Source organism: Equus quagga, chromosome 13 (assembly GCF_021613505.1).
Source record: "Equus quagga isolate Etosha38 chromosome 13, UCLA_HA_Equagga_1.0, whole genome shotgun sequence".
Classification (NCBI taxonomy): domain Eukaryota; kingdom Metazoa; phylum Chordata; class Mammalia; order Perissodactyla; family Equidae; genus Equus; species Equus quagga.
The window spans coordinates 20,739,623-20,759,303 of record NC_060279.1 but is presented as its reverse complement, the minus strand read 5'-3'; the positions used below and the strand labels follow the sequence as shown (position 1 = coordinate 20,759,303).

Below are 19,681 nucleotides of genomic sequence, written 5' to 3'. Positions count from 1 at the left end.
GTAAAGAGAATGATGCAGTTTTTTCACCTCCAGAACTAGCTTGTAAGCTATCTTCTTAGAGTCATCCATTGAGACTCAGCTCCCCACTGCTGCTCATAGGTCATCAGTCCTGCTCCTGGTTTTCAGTCACCCACCCTGGTGCGATACTTCATCTCCCTATGCTTGGATTACAGTAAATCCCTCTTGATTTTAATCTTTTGCCCTCCATTTTTCAATTCATCCTACTTTCCACTGTCAGGTTAATCATCCTAAGATTCCAGTTTCATGAAGTCATTTGTCTGCTGGAAACCCTTCAGGATTCTCTATTTCCTAACATCCAATCTTGAATTCTCCCCTAAAGCCTCCTAAGGGGAGCTTAATATCTGTCACTAGTAAGCAGATCACTCCTGTCCCCAGATGTGCTCATTGTCACATCTGTGCCATTTTCATCCTGTTCCATTAATTTCCATTCTCATCCACTCCAGGAAACACCAATCTATTCTTATATGGATCTCCTATAATACACATACTTACATAAATCCAAACAGCTATTTAACAATAAGTTTCTAGATTTCCTTCCAAATGACTCTTGTGCATGTAAGTATTTGCCCCAAAACACCTAAAATGTTATGGAGATCAAGAACCTTGTTTTACCACTAACTGCTGCACACAGCACAGAAAAAAGTACGTGCCCAGTGTGTACAAAGGATGCAGCTTTTTGAAGGGGAAAGTGAAGGAGAAAGAGCTTCGGATTTTCATTCTGGAGCCCTGAAATGAGGTCCAGCTTGACCACTACTTAACTCGCACTTCCCCAGTCAGGTCCTGGGCTTTGCTCTCTTCATCCATTATCTTATTTAATTGTTGATGTGGTAAGATCGCTTATCCCAACCAATCCTTGTTTTCCTGTCTGAATACCATGAACAGCCTCAAAAAGGATCAAATATGACAGCATTTTTAAAATATGAGGCTCCCTATATATTAAAGAGTTATTACTATAACCCTATTAGTCTTGAGAGCAGTGCAATCACAGTGTAATAGAAAGAAAACTAGATGTCAGAGGCCCTGGGTTATCACTGACTCTTCCTGATGGGAAGACCATGGACTGTTTCGCTTAATCCCTGTGAGCTTCCATTTCTTAACCTATGAAATGGGGATAATAACTCCACCTCTCTTAAAGCATTTCATTCATTCACCCACAAAAAATGTCCTACATACATTTTGGCAGGCACTTATAAAGCAATTAGAACCAAATGATTAAAACAAAACAAACACATACGTACACAAAATACTGTTCTAGTCCCAAAAGAGTTCACAGACAGTGGAAGTGATATATATATAAACAAATACAGATAATACACCATGAAAATCGCTGTATTCACAGAATTTACTAAGTCGTTTGTATTGAAACTATTCCTGTGGAGGTCTAACAGGGTAATATTTGAGATGCATCTAAAGAAAGTTTAAGTTGCTCCAGGCAGAGGGAGCAGTAACATTCACAGTCTCACTAGGGTGAGGCCACAACGCTGCCTAGCAATTTTCCTGTGTTGTCTATTCAGAACTTTTCCTCACTTCTTCACAGATGCGGACTATTCTCTGCACACCCCTGGCTGCACTACCTCCATCCTCTCACTCTCAAAAGATGACACTGACTCCCAACTCCTACAAAAGTTAGAAGTCATCATGAGTACTTTTTAAACTGCCCTTCTTCATGCCTAACAACGAACCTCCATCCACAGCCAATTATTTCCCCCTTCTCTCTTGTCCCTACTACTCTCGACCTCTACTTTTGCATCTTCTTTCTACTCCTCAACCCAAAACCTTCCCAGGGATGTGACTCTACCATTTGTGTCATCTCTCCATTTTCCAATGACATCCTCATTAATGACTCCTGGCCATCAGTATTTAAACATGCTCAAGTCTCTTTTATTAACAACCCACCCCTTCGCATACACACAGTTTTCCTGTTCCCCACAACTTCTTGCAGAGACAGTCCATCTCCTTCTTCCCTGGACAAACTACAGAATTGTGTCCATTTTCTTAACTTCCACTCATCTATCAAATCACTGCAGTATGATTTCTGCCCTCACAACCCTATTGAAACTGCTCTCATCCACTTCACCAAAGATTTCCTTGTTGTTAAATATCCTCAATTGGTTTTCATAATACTGCACATATCCTTGATTTTTGTCCTTTTTCCCTGATTTGTCGTTGAATCTTCAAGATACTATTTTATGTTCCCTTCTCTTCTCACAGTGTATACTCCCCATGCATGGTTTTAATTATCTTTCATCTGCTAACTCCCACAGCTCAGTCTAATTTACTTCCTGACCTTTGGATACATTGTATCATTCCTGTCGTGCTCAGGAGTGTCTGGGTCATGGGGAATCATGTAAAAGTTTCTTTAAGCAAGAGAGTGATTGAATCACATCTGTGTTTTAGAAATATTACTTGCAATAATGTAGAAAATGGGGTAAAGGGATAAGAAATTGAGGTCAAGAGGACTAAGATAGCTACAAGGGAGGCAAAAGAACATGATAGATAATGGAGAGCTACATAAATTCTCCTTACCTTGAATGGAGGACTAGAGTCGCTTGGCCTTGCAGAAAAGTCAAAGGAGATGATGAGATCAACTCCTCTTTGAGGTCTCAGGATCAGCGGGTACGGCAGGTTAAATGTGAGGCCACTATCCACTACGTGAATCTTTTTACTTTTGACATCCAGAGGCTCATATATGCGCTCAAACTCATCAGGATCTTTTCAAAGGAAAGAAAGAAAAGAATGAATTAAATAAGTTAACATTATTTAGGATATAAAAATATTTGTTATGTAAATTTGTGAGATAGACTTCCATATGGTGAAGACTTCAAGCTTTGGAGGCAAACAGAGCTGGGCATGAGTTCAGCTTTAGCAATTGTAAATTAATTATTGCCTTTTACTCTTAGTTTCTTCATGTGTAATATCAGGGTAAAAGAATCTATCAAATAAAGTTGTTGTGAGGATTAATTGGGACAAAGCATGGAAAGTACTTAACTCAGGCCCTGATGTAACCATCATAGGCCAATTCCTACTGGCCCTATTGTATCCTATTATATTGATAACGAAATATCAAAGTTATATATGTAATATTCTCATAAAGCAACTCAGTTGTGGATATCTGCGATGGTCATTTTATAAATACATCACACAGATTCATTTACGATGTACAAATATTTGGATTTTTGTGTTTTGAACTCTGGCCTAAATTAACTCATGTCTTGATTTGTTATTGTTATTCCAGACAGTGTGTGTCACAGTAAATAACATAAACACAAAAGTAAACAGGAAAGAAGTCACGTAATTAATAGGCAGTTTCTCCAAAATTAGTTTCTAAATGGATACAGCTATTTTGAGGTAAACAAACAGGGGGAATCTCATTATCTTATTTCTCCTGTTTTCAAAAGATTGCCTGCAAGGTGAAGTAATAGGCACAAAAAGAGTGCACTAATTTTTTCTCATTTTAGGTTGAGGGATTGTTTAAATTCCAAGATGCTCAAACTTTAATCTGTATAAACAAAATCACAACATAGTAAACCAAAATGTAGGATTTTTTTCCAACATAATATCCAGAGAAGATAAAAATCTCCATTTCTTTTGCATGGGGGGGGGTGTGTGCACAAAAATAAAAGAGAAACAACCTTAATTAATGTTTAATTAAATGATGGTATTTTAACTGTATAATAAAAAGGAGTTTTAATGAAGGCTTTATGAACCAAGATGATCACAGTTTAGGACAAATCTTTTCCATTTTCATTTCACACACATGGCTATTCTAAAACTTGGAATTAACCAGAGGGAGATAAACAGGGTTTATCTTGGTAAGGGTCTTGTCTGAAAAAGCACTAATCAGTTCAGTAAATTCAGTCTAAAATGCAGTCCATTTTTAGCAACATTGGTCTGTAAGTAACAAATTTGAATAAACTCGTCACTGACCTAACAGGATTTTTGACTAAAATCAATATGCCATATATCTTTTTTCAATTGGATAAATACAAAGTGAACGCAATGGAATTTTAATGAGATCAACGCTAAGAAATAAAATTTAAAGTTCTTTCCAAAGATCATTAATTTAAAACAATTTTAGGCTCAACATTTCAAAATACCTCAATGAAAGCAATATTTAGTCTATGTGATACCATATTTTGGGATGACTAAGTTTTCTACTTCCTCATTTTATTTTATGAAAACTGTCCAGGACTCGTCTTTCAAAGGGCACCGAATAAAGAAAGGAAGCAAATAAGGTGACATAGAGCTATTATTCTCCAGACAGGACAGAGAGGACAAATGAAGACTGTGCATCCTCACTGACCTATGGTTCCATCAGGATCAGGGTTCCTGGTTTTTAGTTTTGCTCTACTTTTCTATCATTGTTAACTAAAGTATATAAATTTCTCTATTAATCAAAACTTCGAGGAAAGGTCAAGAAATGATTTTAGTCTTTATGAGGGCAAGGATTCCTCTGTCTTGTTGACTGCTGGATTCCTAGTACCAAACCCATTGTGAGTGCTCAGTAAATACCGTGTGAATGCAAGAACGAACAAAGGAAGGAAGAAAGATAAAAACAAAGAACAATTTGAAAGAAGGTGAGAGTAATGAAAGGGGCACACTTCCAAGGTTACTAAATTTATCTAATAAAAATACAGTATGCCCAGTTTCAGATAAACCACAAATAACTTTTTAGGACAAGTATGTCCCAAATCTTGCAAGGGCCACACTTAATACTATGTATATGTTATTTGAAATTCAAATTTAACTGAGCATGCTCTGTCTTATCTGGCAACCCTAACACTTCTGAATCTGCATAAAATATTGCAAAACTACCAGGAAGTTGTTAAAATGTGGAGTGAAGAACACGTGCTGTGCAAACCACAGAAGGAGCTCTGCTGGGTGATGAGACCAAAGTAATAACGTAAAACAGACAATAAATTACACACAAAGGAAACTTCCATTTTTACATCGGCAATGACTAATAAAACCAAGGGTGATGGGGAAAGGAGTGTAACAGAAGAGAAAGTCTTCTGAGTAACGCCAGGAGGCTTGTGTCCCAATTCTAGTTCAGCTGAGCAATTTTAGGCAAAGATGATAACTATCTTCTTTTGATCTTCGTTTTCTATAGACTAAAATAACTAAAGATTCTTTCTAGCTCTCAATGTTCTATGAAGCTAAGCTGTTTCTTTTGTAAAGCCCATCATCATTCATCCATGAAGCCTAAGTTTCTAAAGAAGACACATTTAATTGACACTATAATGGCAATAAGTACCATCATGTGCCACAACACAAGAAAAATGTCACTGATTGTACAGTCAAGTGGTTTTTTTTTTTTTTAATTTGGAAGAATTTAAAAATAGACAGTGACTTTATCACAAATAGACTTTTATTATAGTTAATGTGGAAGGGTTTGGATTGCAGGTCTGTAAACAGACATACCTCATATCCTAGACTTTGATGCTATAAATATAATGTAAAGTAGAGTGAGTTTCTACTCCTGTTGTTTAAACAACAGAGGTAACTCTTGCTTCTGCAATTTCCCTTAAGCTCAAGCAACAAACAGAAATAGCACTACCAAAACAAGAAGAAAATCTAAAGTCACGTCTTAATTTTCACAAATATTTTATAGATCCAATGCTTAAACAAAGAGCGGTAGAAAGTTTTCCGGAAAAATCCCATCTAAGTTTTTATAGCATCCTGTCAATGTCCTTAGGCAGAAATGACTGAGAAACGACATTTGGGCAGTTAAGGGGAAAATGATTGTATGATGAAGTAGAAAAATGTAAGATGACAGGATCATTATAACAAAGATGATTACGTACTGATTAGTCACCAATGCAAATTTAACTTTTAATTTGGAACATACATGGAACTGAAGAATAAAGGGAATTATTCTTTGGAATTTGGCTAAATGACAAATCTGAAAGTGAGGGGGTTCTTACCAGGTGACCCTAAGAAAGTTACCCAACCTTTCTGAGAACTGGAGGGACAGATTCAATAGCCTGACGGATGTTGCAGACGCGTGAACTCAACTCCACCCCGATCCCTAGGGTGCACGCATGACTGCACTGCACTAGCAAGCCAGGCTGAAGACTACATACACCAGACGCCATCACAGCTCTGGTTCTGCTGAGATCCGACCTTTGCCAAGGAGAAACACCCACAGGAGACTGGACGGAGGAAATGAGACAGAGGCTCTGTTTCTGTTATTTCTACTGCCAAGCACAGTTGTGGGGGCGTTTGTGAGGGTAATTCTGAAGTGTTTTTGGAATCATTCCTGGAAGCTCAGTCTGGAGCTTGCTCCTCCAAGCCTTGGACCAATTTTGTAAACATCTAATTCCCTACTTTAAACTCCTTTCAATTAAACAAGAGTGAAGGTTTCCTGTTTTCTGTGAGTGAATCCTGACCAATACAGAGAAGATCTAAGGTTGTTCTCAATATTGCAGTGAAAATTTTCTATGCTGGCGTAACGATGCTATTTGCTATCCAGTATGTTTTTTCTTCCAAAAAACAGTAATTCGAAGCCCTTTACACATTAAATGCATGTGACTATAATTGTATTAATAACAAGTATTAATAATAATTAATGAATAAGTACTAATAATAATTAAAATATTTCTCCCAGACAAGGAATAAAGATTTCCTGAATAAGCTTCCGTGGGTTATATTTTGCGTACTTACCTGCTACAGCTGCATCCAGTTCATCTTCATCCAAGGATTCCTGTGTGGTAAAGTCCCTCAAGGGAGACAGTGGGTAGGATGTGTTGAGATTCAAGCCCAGCATGAAGTTGTGCACCTTCCCAGCACGTCCTTCTCTGGTATTGAATAAAGCGGAGTCACTCACCAAGGCCATTAACATGCGATGGACCCAACTTGCTTGATTATCATTTTGATAGTCCCTTTCAGCATCTTCATTCTCAGTGCCTAAGGAAAAGGAAAAGATCATTATACAGATTCCAAAATCCATTTAAAACAATCATCTTCTTTGGGCACTTGGGTGTTAAAATTAACAATGAAGCTCTGTGGCTTTCCATTTAACAAACGTTTATTTGTATAAATTAATACCGTAAATATTTCAGTTAATCATTTTGGTTCTTACTTTACCCTTTACCTATACTCAATCTAAAGGTTGTGTTCTTGACCGTGTTACTTGGTCTATTCTTAGATTTCCAGGCAAACTTCTATTTTCTCCTTTCTCCCCTCCCCCAGTCCTTTTCTTTCCTTTTGCTTGGAAGGACATAACACACATAAACACACATACACACAGGGAAAATCCAGAGTAGCTAATCCCATCCTCTTCATTTCTTAAGTTTCCTTCCCTATTCTGTTTAGTAAAAGGCAAGAAATTATGGAAACTGGGAACAGACAACTGAAGGATTCACATATTTGCTGCTCAATAAACACCCTGGGAACAGTCAATTTATTCTTACTTATAAAGTTTGTAGTTTAAAACTGTGTAATGTAAACACATGCTTTAAAATGTTTTAAAATTCAGCAATCTTCCAAAGGAAGCAGTTTTAAATGACTTTTTCCTTAAACCCTATGCACACATCGCTACTACTGGAGAGCCGTTTTGTGTAGTTATTTAGAGCATTGGCTCCAGAAGCAGACTGCCTGGATTCCAATCTTCTCTCCAGTGTTTACTAGTTAGTTAACCCTTCTCAGCCTTCACCTCCTCATCAGTAAACCTCATAGGGCCGTCGTGAGGATTAACTGAGGCAGTGCATTCATGTAAAGTTCTTACACTTAGAAAAGTGCCCGTCCCATATTAAATTCTTAATAAACACTAGTTATTAGTAGAAATAGTTGTAGCAGCAGGATAATCATCATCATTAATATTACTCACTCATTTTCCAAATCTAAGAACACTGTAAGGTGGAATATAATGCTGCCTGCCTAAGTCCTTTCTGTTCAGATTTCTGGGACCTCTGTATACGAATATACAGGCACACACAAAACTATATCTGTGTGTGTGTCGAGAGAGAAAAGAGAGTTTATGTTCAAACTTCATAATTTCCAATAAATGTTAACCAAGCATAGAGAAAACCATAATAAATGTTTATCTTCACAAAGATTAGCTTAACTGAACTGGGAAAATGAAGAGATCTTTCAGTAACCAATCCAGATGACTACATATTCACAAAAAACAAGTGTACTCTCTTCTACTCCCACACTTCTCTAATGCCAAACATGACAAAGAAAATCTTTCACTAGAACAAATTAGGCTTTAAACTGATTTATATCTCCATTTACACAGGATATGAATAAGATACTCAATTATTTTCCAAAGATTTGGAGCTTCTTTTCTTCATCATCATTATCATCATCATTATTATTGTTATTAAATAAACCCCACTTCTTTACAGTAGATCTACTTTCCTTATGACATACTTGGAAATGGCATCACTTGTGGGACAAACCTAGCAGTCAACAATAGATAAATGATATCTATTGTTTATTACCTGTAATACTAATAGTAAATTTTGGTTTGCATAGCCCTTTACAACTTAAAGCTCTTTGTGTGCATTTGCTAATTTGATGATTACAAAAATTCTGTGAGACCAGGTAAAATGATGCCAGCACAGATCTGAAGAAACTAAAGTTGAAAGCGCCTAAAGACCTTCCTCAAAATTACATGACTAAATTGGGGCTGGCCCCGTGGCCGAGTGGTTAAGTTAGTGCGCTCCGCTGCAGGCGGCCCAGTGTTTCGTTGGTTCGAATCCTGGGTGCGGACATGGCACTGCTCATCAAACCACGCTGAGGCGGCATCCCACATGCCACAACTAGAAGGACCCACAACGAAGAATATACAACTATGTACCGGGGGGGCTTTGGGGAGAAAAAGGAAAAAATAAAATGTTTAAAAAAAAAAAATGAAGGGGACTCAAGAGAACAAAAGACAAGCTACAAACTGGAAGAAATTATTTGCAAAAGACACACCTGTTAAAGGACTGTTATTAAAAACATACAAAGAACTCTTAAAACTCAACCCTAAGAAAACAAGTGTCTCAATGAAAAAATGAGCAAAAGACCTTAACACACTCTTCACCATAGAAGACATAGAGATGGCAAGTAAGCATATGAAGAGATGCTCCACATCATATGTCATCAGGGAAATGCAGATTAAAACAACGAGATACCACCACACACCCACTAGAAATGCCAGAATCCAAACCACTGACAACACTGAATGCTGGCAAGGATGTGGGGCAACAGGAACACTCATACATAGCTGGTGGGAATGGAAAATGGCACAGCCACTTTGGAAGTTTCTTACAAAACTAAATTATACTCGTATCATATGATCCAGCAATCACGCTTCTTGGTTTTCATCCAAAGGAGTTGAAAATTTATATCCACACAGAAATCTAACACAGATGTTCACAGCAGCTTTATTCGATTATGAATACAAAACTTGGAAGCAACCAAGATATTCTTCAGCAGGTGAAAGGATAAACAAACTGTGGTACATTGAGACAATGGAACATTATTTAGCGCTAAAAAGAAATGAGCTATCAAGCCATGAAAAGATATAGAGGAAACTTAAATGCATATTACTAAGTGAGAAAAGCCAATCCAAAAAGGCTATCTACTTTACGATTCCAAGTATATGACATTCTGGAAAAGGCAAAACTATGGAGACAGTGAAACGATCAGTGATTACCAGGGGTTGGGGGTGGGTGGCTTGGGAATGAATAGAGTACAGAGGACTTTTAGGGCAGTGAAACTACTCTGTATGATACTGCAATCATGGAAACATGTCAATATATATTTGTGAAAAGCTATAGAATATACAATACCAAGAGTGAACCCTAAAGTTTGGACTTTGGGTGATAACGATGAGTCAGTGTGGGTTCAGGATTGTAACAAAGGTACCACTTTGGTATAGGATGTTGACAGTGAGAGAGGCTATATGTGTGGGGGTGCAGGGAATATATGAGAATTCTCTGTATTTTTTGCTCAATTTTGATATGAATCCAAAACTACCCTAGAAAATAAAGTCTATTTAAAAGGGAAAAAATGAACATTGAGAGGTAATACGAAATCCCCAAAAACATCCTAATTATCATTCCCCAGTCTAGACTGGTACTAAAACTAAAGCAGCCGTATTCAAAGGGTCCTTGAACTTCTCAGCCTTAAGATAATCAGCCAGTACTACAGAAGTGATCGAAGGTACTGATCATCTATAGCAATTTACTTAATAATTGACAAATCATTACTATCTCTACTTGATAATCCCTAAATTGATACATAATTAATTCTAGAAATGCTAGGCATGTTCAAAATTGTAAAAAAAAATCTGAGCAACTAAAAAAATTAAGATTAAAATTAAAAATATGAAGAAGCCAGAATAAAGACTCAGTTCCTTCCAGGCCAGGATTCTTTCCTGCCTAACGACTGGGCTGCTCTATCTAACTAGGCAAATCATCAGCTGCATACAGCAGCAGGATAGCAGGCAGATAAAGATTGAAGTCCAGAATGCGCATCACTGGCCAAGCCTTGTGCCTGATCAATAGCTTTGTCTGCCCAGGAAAGGATTTCCTTTCTTAATAGTCATAAGAAACTGCACACTCGCCAAGCTGTGGGCCTCCGTAGCTGCACTTTTGAGAGAAGGCACCTTTTCTCTAATTTACACAAACTTATCCTATGAGGAAGTAACAGTCCAGCTAGGAAAGGAGAATTTTCATTTTAGTGTTGATTCAGCAAGGATAAAACAGACTCTTCCAATATCTATACCATGGCTGGTGGAATTGGTTAAGTTTTGGACAAGAAAGCATTTAACATCTTCTAAAATCTAGATGATCATATTCAAACTGTAACAGGACGTATGCACTGAGTTATAAAATCTTCTCTTTGTTTGTTTACTTGTTTTGTTTGCTTTTGGACTATTGGGAACATCTGTACAAACAGCTGTGTCAAAATGTAAAATCATTCCTTCTTACCACAGAACATTTGCAACAAACATCCCCAATCCTTGCCTTATCCCTGTGCCAACTCTATCACCGACTATCGTGATTTACATCAGGCTGAAAACTGCTTTGCGAAAATGTGAAAGAAAACATTTATACTACAAAGTAATATGTGCAACAAAAAGGTCTTGATAATTCTACCCTACTTCGCCATTGATCCCTCCCTCGGAGAAGGAGCGTTGGCAATGAGATAAGGCTCAGGAATGAAGTGAGAATACCATTTTTCACATGTTACTTAATAATAAAATTTTAAAAGATGAAATTTTAATATTTAAAACCATGTAAAAATGTTCCCGGATCAGATCAGTTTCCATGCTGAGCAGCCCAGTGCTCTAAATCAGACTTAAAACAAAATTTGATATTTCTACCATCTCCGTTTGTTCTCTAATTGTTCAACTGGTAATATTTTTGAGGTATTAAGAAAAAAAAGAAATAAAGGACATTTGTGTGTTGCATATTTTATTACATACACAGCGTTAGCTCTCTCTTTGAATTGAAAGTTACCATTCTATCACTCTCTGCCTTGAGCAGAGACAACCAGTAGCATCTTGAGTGAGAGAATCAGACAAAACATTCATAGCCTTGCCTAATGGACTTCTGTCAGAGAAGATTCCAGCTTTCTTACCTTTGGGTTCTTGTGATTCATCATCGCTATCTGAGCTATCATTACTCACAATATGCTTCGCCGTAATATTTTCTGCGGAAAGAAAACAAAACAATTGAAGGATCTCAGGTGCGAAGACTCATAGTGGAATTTCCTATAAGGAAGTAATCTCAGCAAAACCACCGAGTGAGGCCTACTGGATTTACTAGTGTAAATTTAGATCAATTTAGTAAGTCGAAATGTATTAGATTTATTATTTTCAAATTTCTCATTGGAAAACAAAATTTCCCAAGACATGAAAAATTAGTTTAAAATTTATTCATTCATGATTTAAAGGGGAGAATTTTTATATGTTTATTTTAATTTTGACAGGAAGAATAACTTGATTATAAGAAGCTCCTTGTTATACCATAAAAGTCTATTTTTCTTCAAGTAAATATGTTTAAGTAGTGGTTATGAAGGAAAATCCAGGGTAAAACCAAAACCTACGGTGGGGGCCAGGGGGGTGAGGCTACAGAACAGTTTCATCAAAATGAATGAAAGCTCCTTATAGAAGTTACCTTTTGATTTTCAATAATAATGAAAATCGTCTGCTAAAATGTTGAGAATTTATGCTTCCTCAGAAGATATTAAGAGAGCAGTTATAAAAACTGAAATAGAACCCATAAATCCTTAAAAAAAAAACAACCAGGAGTAAAATCTAGCATAACTAGTTGTCTTTTTTCAAGTAAGAAGTACCTAAATTATGGGGTACACAGACCATTCTTATAATCATCATTTGTAGAAAAATCAAACTTTCTTTGGACACTTACATGAAACCACTTTCTGTATAGTGACCTTTTTTTTCTTATATTAGTCAATAGAATTCTTTTTTAATTTTAAAAAACTGACTCCAAATTTATAATTTTCAGTGATAGAATCATTTTGGGGCTCTACACTCAGAGAAATATAGATATACCATTTGGCTTCCCCATGCATTTATTATACCTACATAAATGTCATGTCCATGAATAATAAAGAGTACACAATGGAGAAATCAATAAATGCTTGAGTCAGTAGGTCGACTTTTTAAATTTTTAGATTTATTTAATTTTACTGTCATGATTACACATACGAAATTCAATAAAAGAAAGTGTTCACTGGCTAATATTATTATTCATTTCATTCCATGACTGTTACAGAAACTAATTTTGTTGTATAGAGGAGAGAGGATACTAAGAAATGATCCACTCCAGGGGCCATAAGCATTAGGTATGTTTCTGGTCCTATATGTAATTTGGTAGGACAAAATTTTATTTCCTTATGCATTTCTTTTCTTTTTTTTTTGTCACATTTGATACTCTCATTTAAGAAGACAGTTCACCAAAATATTGTCTTCTTTATAATGAAGTTTCATGATACAAAAAGCTAAATATTCTGAATTTATCTATTTTCCATCACCATAGTATAACATATAGCTTCATCTGTTCGAAAGCATAGACCGCATATATTCAAAACTCCTAGAGAATTTCTTTTAGAGTCAACTGATTGTGGTCCAATTTACCTTAACGTCTTTCTTTAGAAGGGAGAAAAAGAAACAGAAACTATGTTTGAACACCCTTTAAGAGGTAACCTTTAAAGTCAGCCAGCGGATGAAAGAGTCACCGGGAGTCCTCAGAGTTCCCTCAGTCACCTCTCTGGTGTCATTTCTGGAAATCCTTACCTAATCTGAGGTCGCATGTATCCTGCTGACTGGTGGTTCTCGGGGACACAACATTCCCCCTAAGTCTGCCACACAGAACAAGTAAATAAGCTGCCAAACCATGGGCCTCAAAGGGGATGTCTCAGTGCAAAGAATATTCTCAAGACTATTTAGTATAAACATTCTCCTTTTCCTTGGCCTTTGGCCATTGTCTCGCCCACCTTCAACGTGTTGTTTCAGTCCTATTCTCTTCCTGCCTCAGGAGGAAAAAATAACAAACCCTAGGTTTATCTGGATTATTCAACAGAGGAGCACAGGGAAGTGAGCCTCATAATACGTGATACATCTGCTTTTTTTTCTCTTTTTTTTTCCTGAAATCTTCACACAATTTAGGGAAGAGTTAGTTATTTCCACAAAATTAAAGTTGAGAACAGGATATTCGTCTGGGATATAACGTTCATTAAAATAAATCAAGCCAGAGCATTTCAGCATTCTACACTTTGTCTTGCAGTGACCCTGAAGAGAATGTGGCTCTGTAATTAAGGTCAGAGTAGGCTCAAGAGTCCCACCAACCTTGGCTGCTTACTGACTGACTGATGCTCACACAACAGGAGCAAGTTCAAGTACGAAATGCCTTTTTTTGGTTGCTTTTATTTTTACTTTAAAATCTTCGGCTGTAGTGCAATCATAAGATCACTTCTCTATGACTTATTAAGAACTACCCAAAAATGCAAACAATGCTGCTGAAGAAAATATGAAGGACCAAAGGATTGTAGGACTTAATATAACATAATATGTTACAGTAGTAGTCCTTAATATGAGGACTACTCTTGCTATATCAAATAAATAAAATCAGTTCTTGCAAAAGGAGTGGTAACACTACTTTTAAGCCAACTTCTAGTGTATTCATTAATGTTTCAATTGTATTCTTTCGTGCATATAAAGCTTAACTAAATCAACCGCCATTTTCTGGAATAATTAAAGGCAGCTTGTCAAAAAAAATTCCATAGTAACTTTTTTTACATGCAAGTAATCTTCAAATGAATTGATTGTTGAAAAAGGCATTTATGATATTTAGTCAGCTCTGTCCTCAAATAGATATGTGATAGCTCACAGACAGAGAAGAGGTAGTAGGCAGTTAGCATACTGCTAATCTACACGACCTTCCTCCCCAGCTCCTGCTGGGCTGGCCCTAAATACAGATTTAACATTCTACTGTTCCTTCCTGCTATGAGTCAAAATAGCCATCATGAAATTTAGTGTTGATTACAATACAGAGGGCAAGGTGTTTGGGAGATACTGAATGTACGTTTTGTTTGCTTTAAGTTTAAAGTCAAAATTTTCCTCCAAGAAAACCTATGTTCCTGTGGCTTTCTTCTTACAATGAATGAAAATCACTCGGCCTCAGTTGAGTCTACTTTTTCAAGTTTTGTAAATATTATTTTTAATTTATTATGGACTATAATGAATTAGATTTAAAGAAAATCATTACTGTTAGTTTACCACAGTTCGAAATATTTTTCCTTCTTTTTGCTATGAATTAGCTATCAGAAGCTAACAGACTTCTAGTGAGTTAGTATTTAAGGGATAAATAAGCTGATAAGTATGAATTTACCTTTGTGTCATACTGTGTTTAACGGTTGATGAATCTAATCTTTAAAAAGCTACCATTATTTGATAAAAAAAGTATTCTCAAACACACGTAGTATGTTTAGATGTATAATGACTAAAAAGCAGTGGAGATGCCCTAGTAAAAATTCTTCTTAAGAATCAATGGTTTTTATGAATTTCCAAACATCATTGTCAGAATAATACTTAAGAAGGAATATACATATGATTTCTAGGAAATATTTAGCTTGATTTTCAACCAAATTATTGATAAGTTTAAAACAACTACAATCTTTATGATGATTTAATTTTCTGTGTATACAGACATTAATGAAATGTATCAATGTGGCATAATTATTCTTAATGTAAGCCTGTTTTTACAATACCTAATTCTTCCTCCATTGTGGAACCTTTATTTTGTGAGCCAGAAACTCCCAAGACTCTGTTGAACAATATAGAAAAGGCACTGCCCCAGACACCTAAAGTAAAGCAAAAAAGAGAAAATAACTTAGAATGTACCTAGATGTAAAACGGTCAAACTAGTGGTAGATTGTGATCACTTACCCATTAAGAAATGCAAAGGGTTTTCTTCGTATTTCTTCACAACTGTTCCCATAAAAAATTTGCTTCCAAATAAGTCTGGAGCCATAAAAGTCCCATATTTAGCCATGCCAATCTCATACGGACTAAATTCAACCCAATCTGAAAGCATTTGAAAAAAACGCAATCCATTAATAGGAAAATACTACAAAGACGTGCACAGCTAAAGATCACATCAGCAACGCCATGATTGTTCTCATTCATTTATTTAAAATATTTTTTAAAAATTAACCAAATGCCTATTATGTATATGGTGTTGTATAGAAGTTGGGGGGAAAATGCTAATAAATGAATAAGATGAGAAGACAAAATGATCCCTTCTAATTTGCACAGATTGAATACGCTTTTGCATTTAAAAACTCAAGACATCTATTATAAAGTCCATTTTAATTCTAAAGAATGGAAAATTGAAAACTCCTTCTCAGACGCGAAATTCATGAAGGAGATAGAAGGAATTAAATTCTTTCTGATAATGCAAGCAGACGATGAAAATGGAAGAAAGCGTTTTGTAACATTTGTCTTTTCTTCATCTTTCCTTAATTTTGCTTAGTAACCATTATCCTAACTCACAAGATTACAATGCCAAATTTTTATGCTAAATGTCTTAAGAAATATATGGTAATAGGGTAGATAGAATAAACTTTCTAAGAGCAGAGGCTCTGGAGCCAGAGCACTGGGTTCAAATCCCATTCTGCTGCTTACTAACTATACAACCTTGGATAGGTGACTTGTGCTCTTGGTGTTTTAGTTCCCTGATCTGTAAACTGTGAATAAAATCAGTGGATAGTTTGTAGAACCGTTGTGAAGATCTGATGAGTTATGAAACGCAAGGAGCTTAGAAGAGGGCTTTGCATATTTTAATTGCTCAACAAATGGTAGCCACTACTATATTTCATGTATTCCTATGGTTATAACTACATCTAACAATTTGAATTTGAATGTATCCGAAAAGAATTCCTGGTTTCTGACTCCCATTTCCTACACTTGCCACTCTCTCAGCCTTTCTCTTCTTGGTAAAGAGTAACTACTTTTTACAGATTCATGCCACTATGCATACGTTAGGATTGCTCTTGATGGTTCCCTTTCCTTTATATCTCACATACAAAAAATCAAGTTCTGTAGGCTCCATCATCAGATATGGCCGGAAACTGGCTACTTATCCATTTGTCCACCATGCCCATACTGGTACAAGCTGACATACTCTCTCAGCCTTGTATCTCCACAATAGTCTTCTAAAACATACCTTCTCTATTCCCCTACTATCTTTCTGATACCCTGTAGCCAGAATGGATTTTTAAAAATATAAATCACAGTGCACTAATGCCAGCTGAAAGCTTTCCAATGGCTTACCATTAGACTGAAAATAAAAACATGGCCAACAAGGCTTCATGATGGTCTTGTTCATGCTGTCTGTCTGACCACATGATTTAACCAATCTCCTACCATGTTTTGTCTTGCTTATTCCACTTCAGCCACACAAGCCTTCTTAATATTCCTCAAAGAGGGCAATCTCATTGCCACCTCAGCACCTTTTTGCTTGCTATTCCCTTCTGCAATTATAAGGCTTGCTCCTTCTTAACCTGTAGCTCAAGGTCTTTGTTAACCATCCTCTATAAATTTCCACCTCCATCCACCCCTGCCTTACTCATAACCCTCAGTCCTTTTTTTTTTTTTTCCACTTCTTCCTTTTCTCCTTTTCTGAAATTATAACATGTGCATAACCCCTTACCCAACAAATCCAAAATCCAAATAACTCCAAAATCCACAAGGATTTTTTGCTCTTCATTTGGTGGTAAAACCTGACCTGAACTCATTTAGCAGAAAAACCAATCTTGAAGTGCTGTGAGGCTTAATCTTTATTTATCTCACTCAATGAGAACATCGATACATTCTATTGGAGAAATCATAAGAACCCAGTGGGGCATTATGTAATATACAGTGTTACTATTTTTTTAACTTTAAAATCGAAAATATTCTGAATTCCAAAACATCTGCTCCTAAAGTTTTGGGAAAGGAATTGTGAATATATATTTGTTTACTCAGTGGTAGATCAGAACATTCTACTTTTGTGAAGGAAGTTATGAAACTACAATTGTGATGAGAACACATTATAATTCATTTCAAGTCAAGCCAAATGGCACATATAGTCTTCATCAGAAAGTGGCATGTTTTATAATGATTTACATGGAGTTAGTGAGACATGACTAGCAATGAATCAGACGTTGTTAGGGAAATTTCTATATCACACAAGTAATTTCCTATCTCTGAATTTCACACACCCATCTTGGGTAATGAAGCATAATTTCCTGGTTCCTACTTCTCTAGTAATCTCTTCCTTATTGATGTGGTGGCTCATGCACACAGTAATACAGACATTCTCAAGAGGCAAGATTTGCTCTCCAATCCTTACTGAAGAACTCACTATAGTAGTATTTGACTATTATTCCTTTGCTGCCGACTTGTGCACTTCAAATTTGAACCTCTCTGCTGCACCTCTATCTACTCATTCCCAATTTCCTGCTGCACATTTACATTTGGATATACTGCCATCACATCCCACTATACTCGCCTGGAAAGGAACTCATAACCTTTCCTCTCAGTCTAGCTTACCTGTTTCTGTAAATGCTGTCACAGGCCAGAAAAAACTTTTTTTTAACTGAAACCACTCTTTTACCCAATCCATCCATCACCACATCTCACCAGTAACATTTAGGCTTTTCTCATCCATCTTCTCTCTTTCCTTATCAGTATCTCCCTAGTTCCAGGACCTTTTTACAAAATATGACGGTTTCCAGCTGCCTTCCTTCCCAATCTACCCATATGAATCACCAAAATGCTTTTTCCAAGAACACTATTTAAATAATTCATTGCCCTACCCAAAAGCATTAAATATTTCCCATTATGATCGTAATGGAATGAAAACATTTCTGTCTGGAATGCAAATCTTTCTATAACTTGGCACTAATGGTTTTACCAAATATACCACCTACTCTTCACCAGTCCTTATCAAAGCTAGTTTCTTTGTACTGCTCCTCAAAACACACTTTTGGCTTCCCTTCTGAGCATTTTCTCATCCTGTTTCACACAAAGATGACCTTTCACCTCCACTTGATAGATCGTTCCAAGTTCAACTCAAATCTGAGTTCCATCACCTTCATGACGTCTCTGATGACAATATACTAAATCTCTATGATACCTTGCACTTATGCCAGTCCTACACATTTTAGTAGATAATAATATTCTATGTGTATGGCTAATTGATTTTTCATGTTTTATTTTTGTCTTGTTAATGGGATTGTAACTTTCTTGAGGAAGAATTCTATATTTTTTATTCCTATAGTGTCTGTCAAAGAACTTAACGTGCTATAGACTCCATAAGCTATGCTCAGAAAATGCAATTTACTGACCAATGAAAATTTTAAAATGAAAGTTACAAATCCTCTCAGCAACACAGCGAAGTGGAGGAGTCAAAAATACTTAGGAGTTTAAACAACTAACGTTTATTTTTTTTAAACCTTCAAAAGGGGAAAATGTTTAAAACTATTCTAAGAGAGAAGAAAAACATTCTCTGATATTGTTGAAGTAAAGTTGATAAAACTTCTATAAGCTAAGATAATTTGGTTGACTTTTTAAAATATAATTTAGATAATATTTCAACTTTTTTCCCCTGGGTATCCATTTTTAATCTAAGCAAATTTTAAAGGCATAAAATAGAGACATGTCTCCATTCTTTTTTTTTTTTCTCAATATCTCAGGCTACTTGAACCCTGTAACATGCAGCTTTGAATTTCTTATCTGGATACAAGATCCACATAACTAACGTTTGATGGCTTTGTACAACACTGTTGGAAGAAACAGCTTGAAACTCCTTATCATAGAAATTTAACAATGAAGGTTAATGGTGCATCTCTCATCTCAGTAACAACATTGCAGTTAGGCAGATGGCCCAAATCGTACATATGCAGGTAGAAAGACTCCTAACTGAACATAAAACAGATTTTTCTCACTTGAGATGAATCCAAAATATTCACTCACTGGAATACTATTTATTCTTTAATTATTTTAGTCAGATTTTCTCTTGAGAATGGCTACTGACCAATAGTTCAGAATAAAAAGAGGCGACTGTGAAAATGCCAGAAAAGTTGTAATGATGGTAATAAAACTATTATACTTTTGTCTCTTGATCATCTTCAGCCTTAAGCAAATCTCAGGTGA

General features: G+C 36.1%; 1 protein-coding gene across 5 annotated transcripts in view; it reads right to left on the bottom strand.

Annotated features, from left to right (window-relative positions):
* PLA2G4A (phospholipase A2 group IVA) overlaps positions 1-19,681 on the bottom strand; it is a 148,737-nt gene that overhangs the window by 17,599 nt on the left and 111,457 nt on the right. For all 5 annotated transcript variants that reach the window (XM_046682795.1, XM_046682797.1, XM_046682796.1 and 2 more), the window contains 5 exons: positions 15,431-15,568; positions 15,253-15,345; positions 11,599-11,670; positions 6,685-6,927; positions 2,548-2,732 (listed from right to left, as the gene is read on the bottom strand). In XM_046682795.1, the coding sequence (XP_046538751.1) occupies positions 2,548-2,732; positions 6,685-6,927; positions 11,599-11,670; positions 15,253-15,345; positions 15,431-15,568 (731 nt within the window). The remainder of the gene's footprint in view (positions 1-2,547; positions 2,733-6,684; positions 6,928-11,598; positions 11,671-15,252; positions 15,346-15,430; positions 15,569-19,681) is intronic.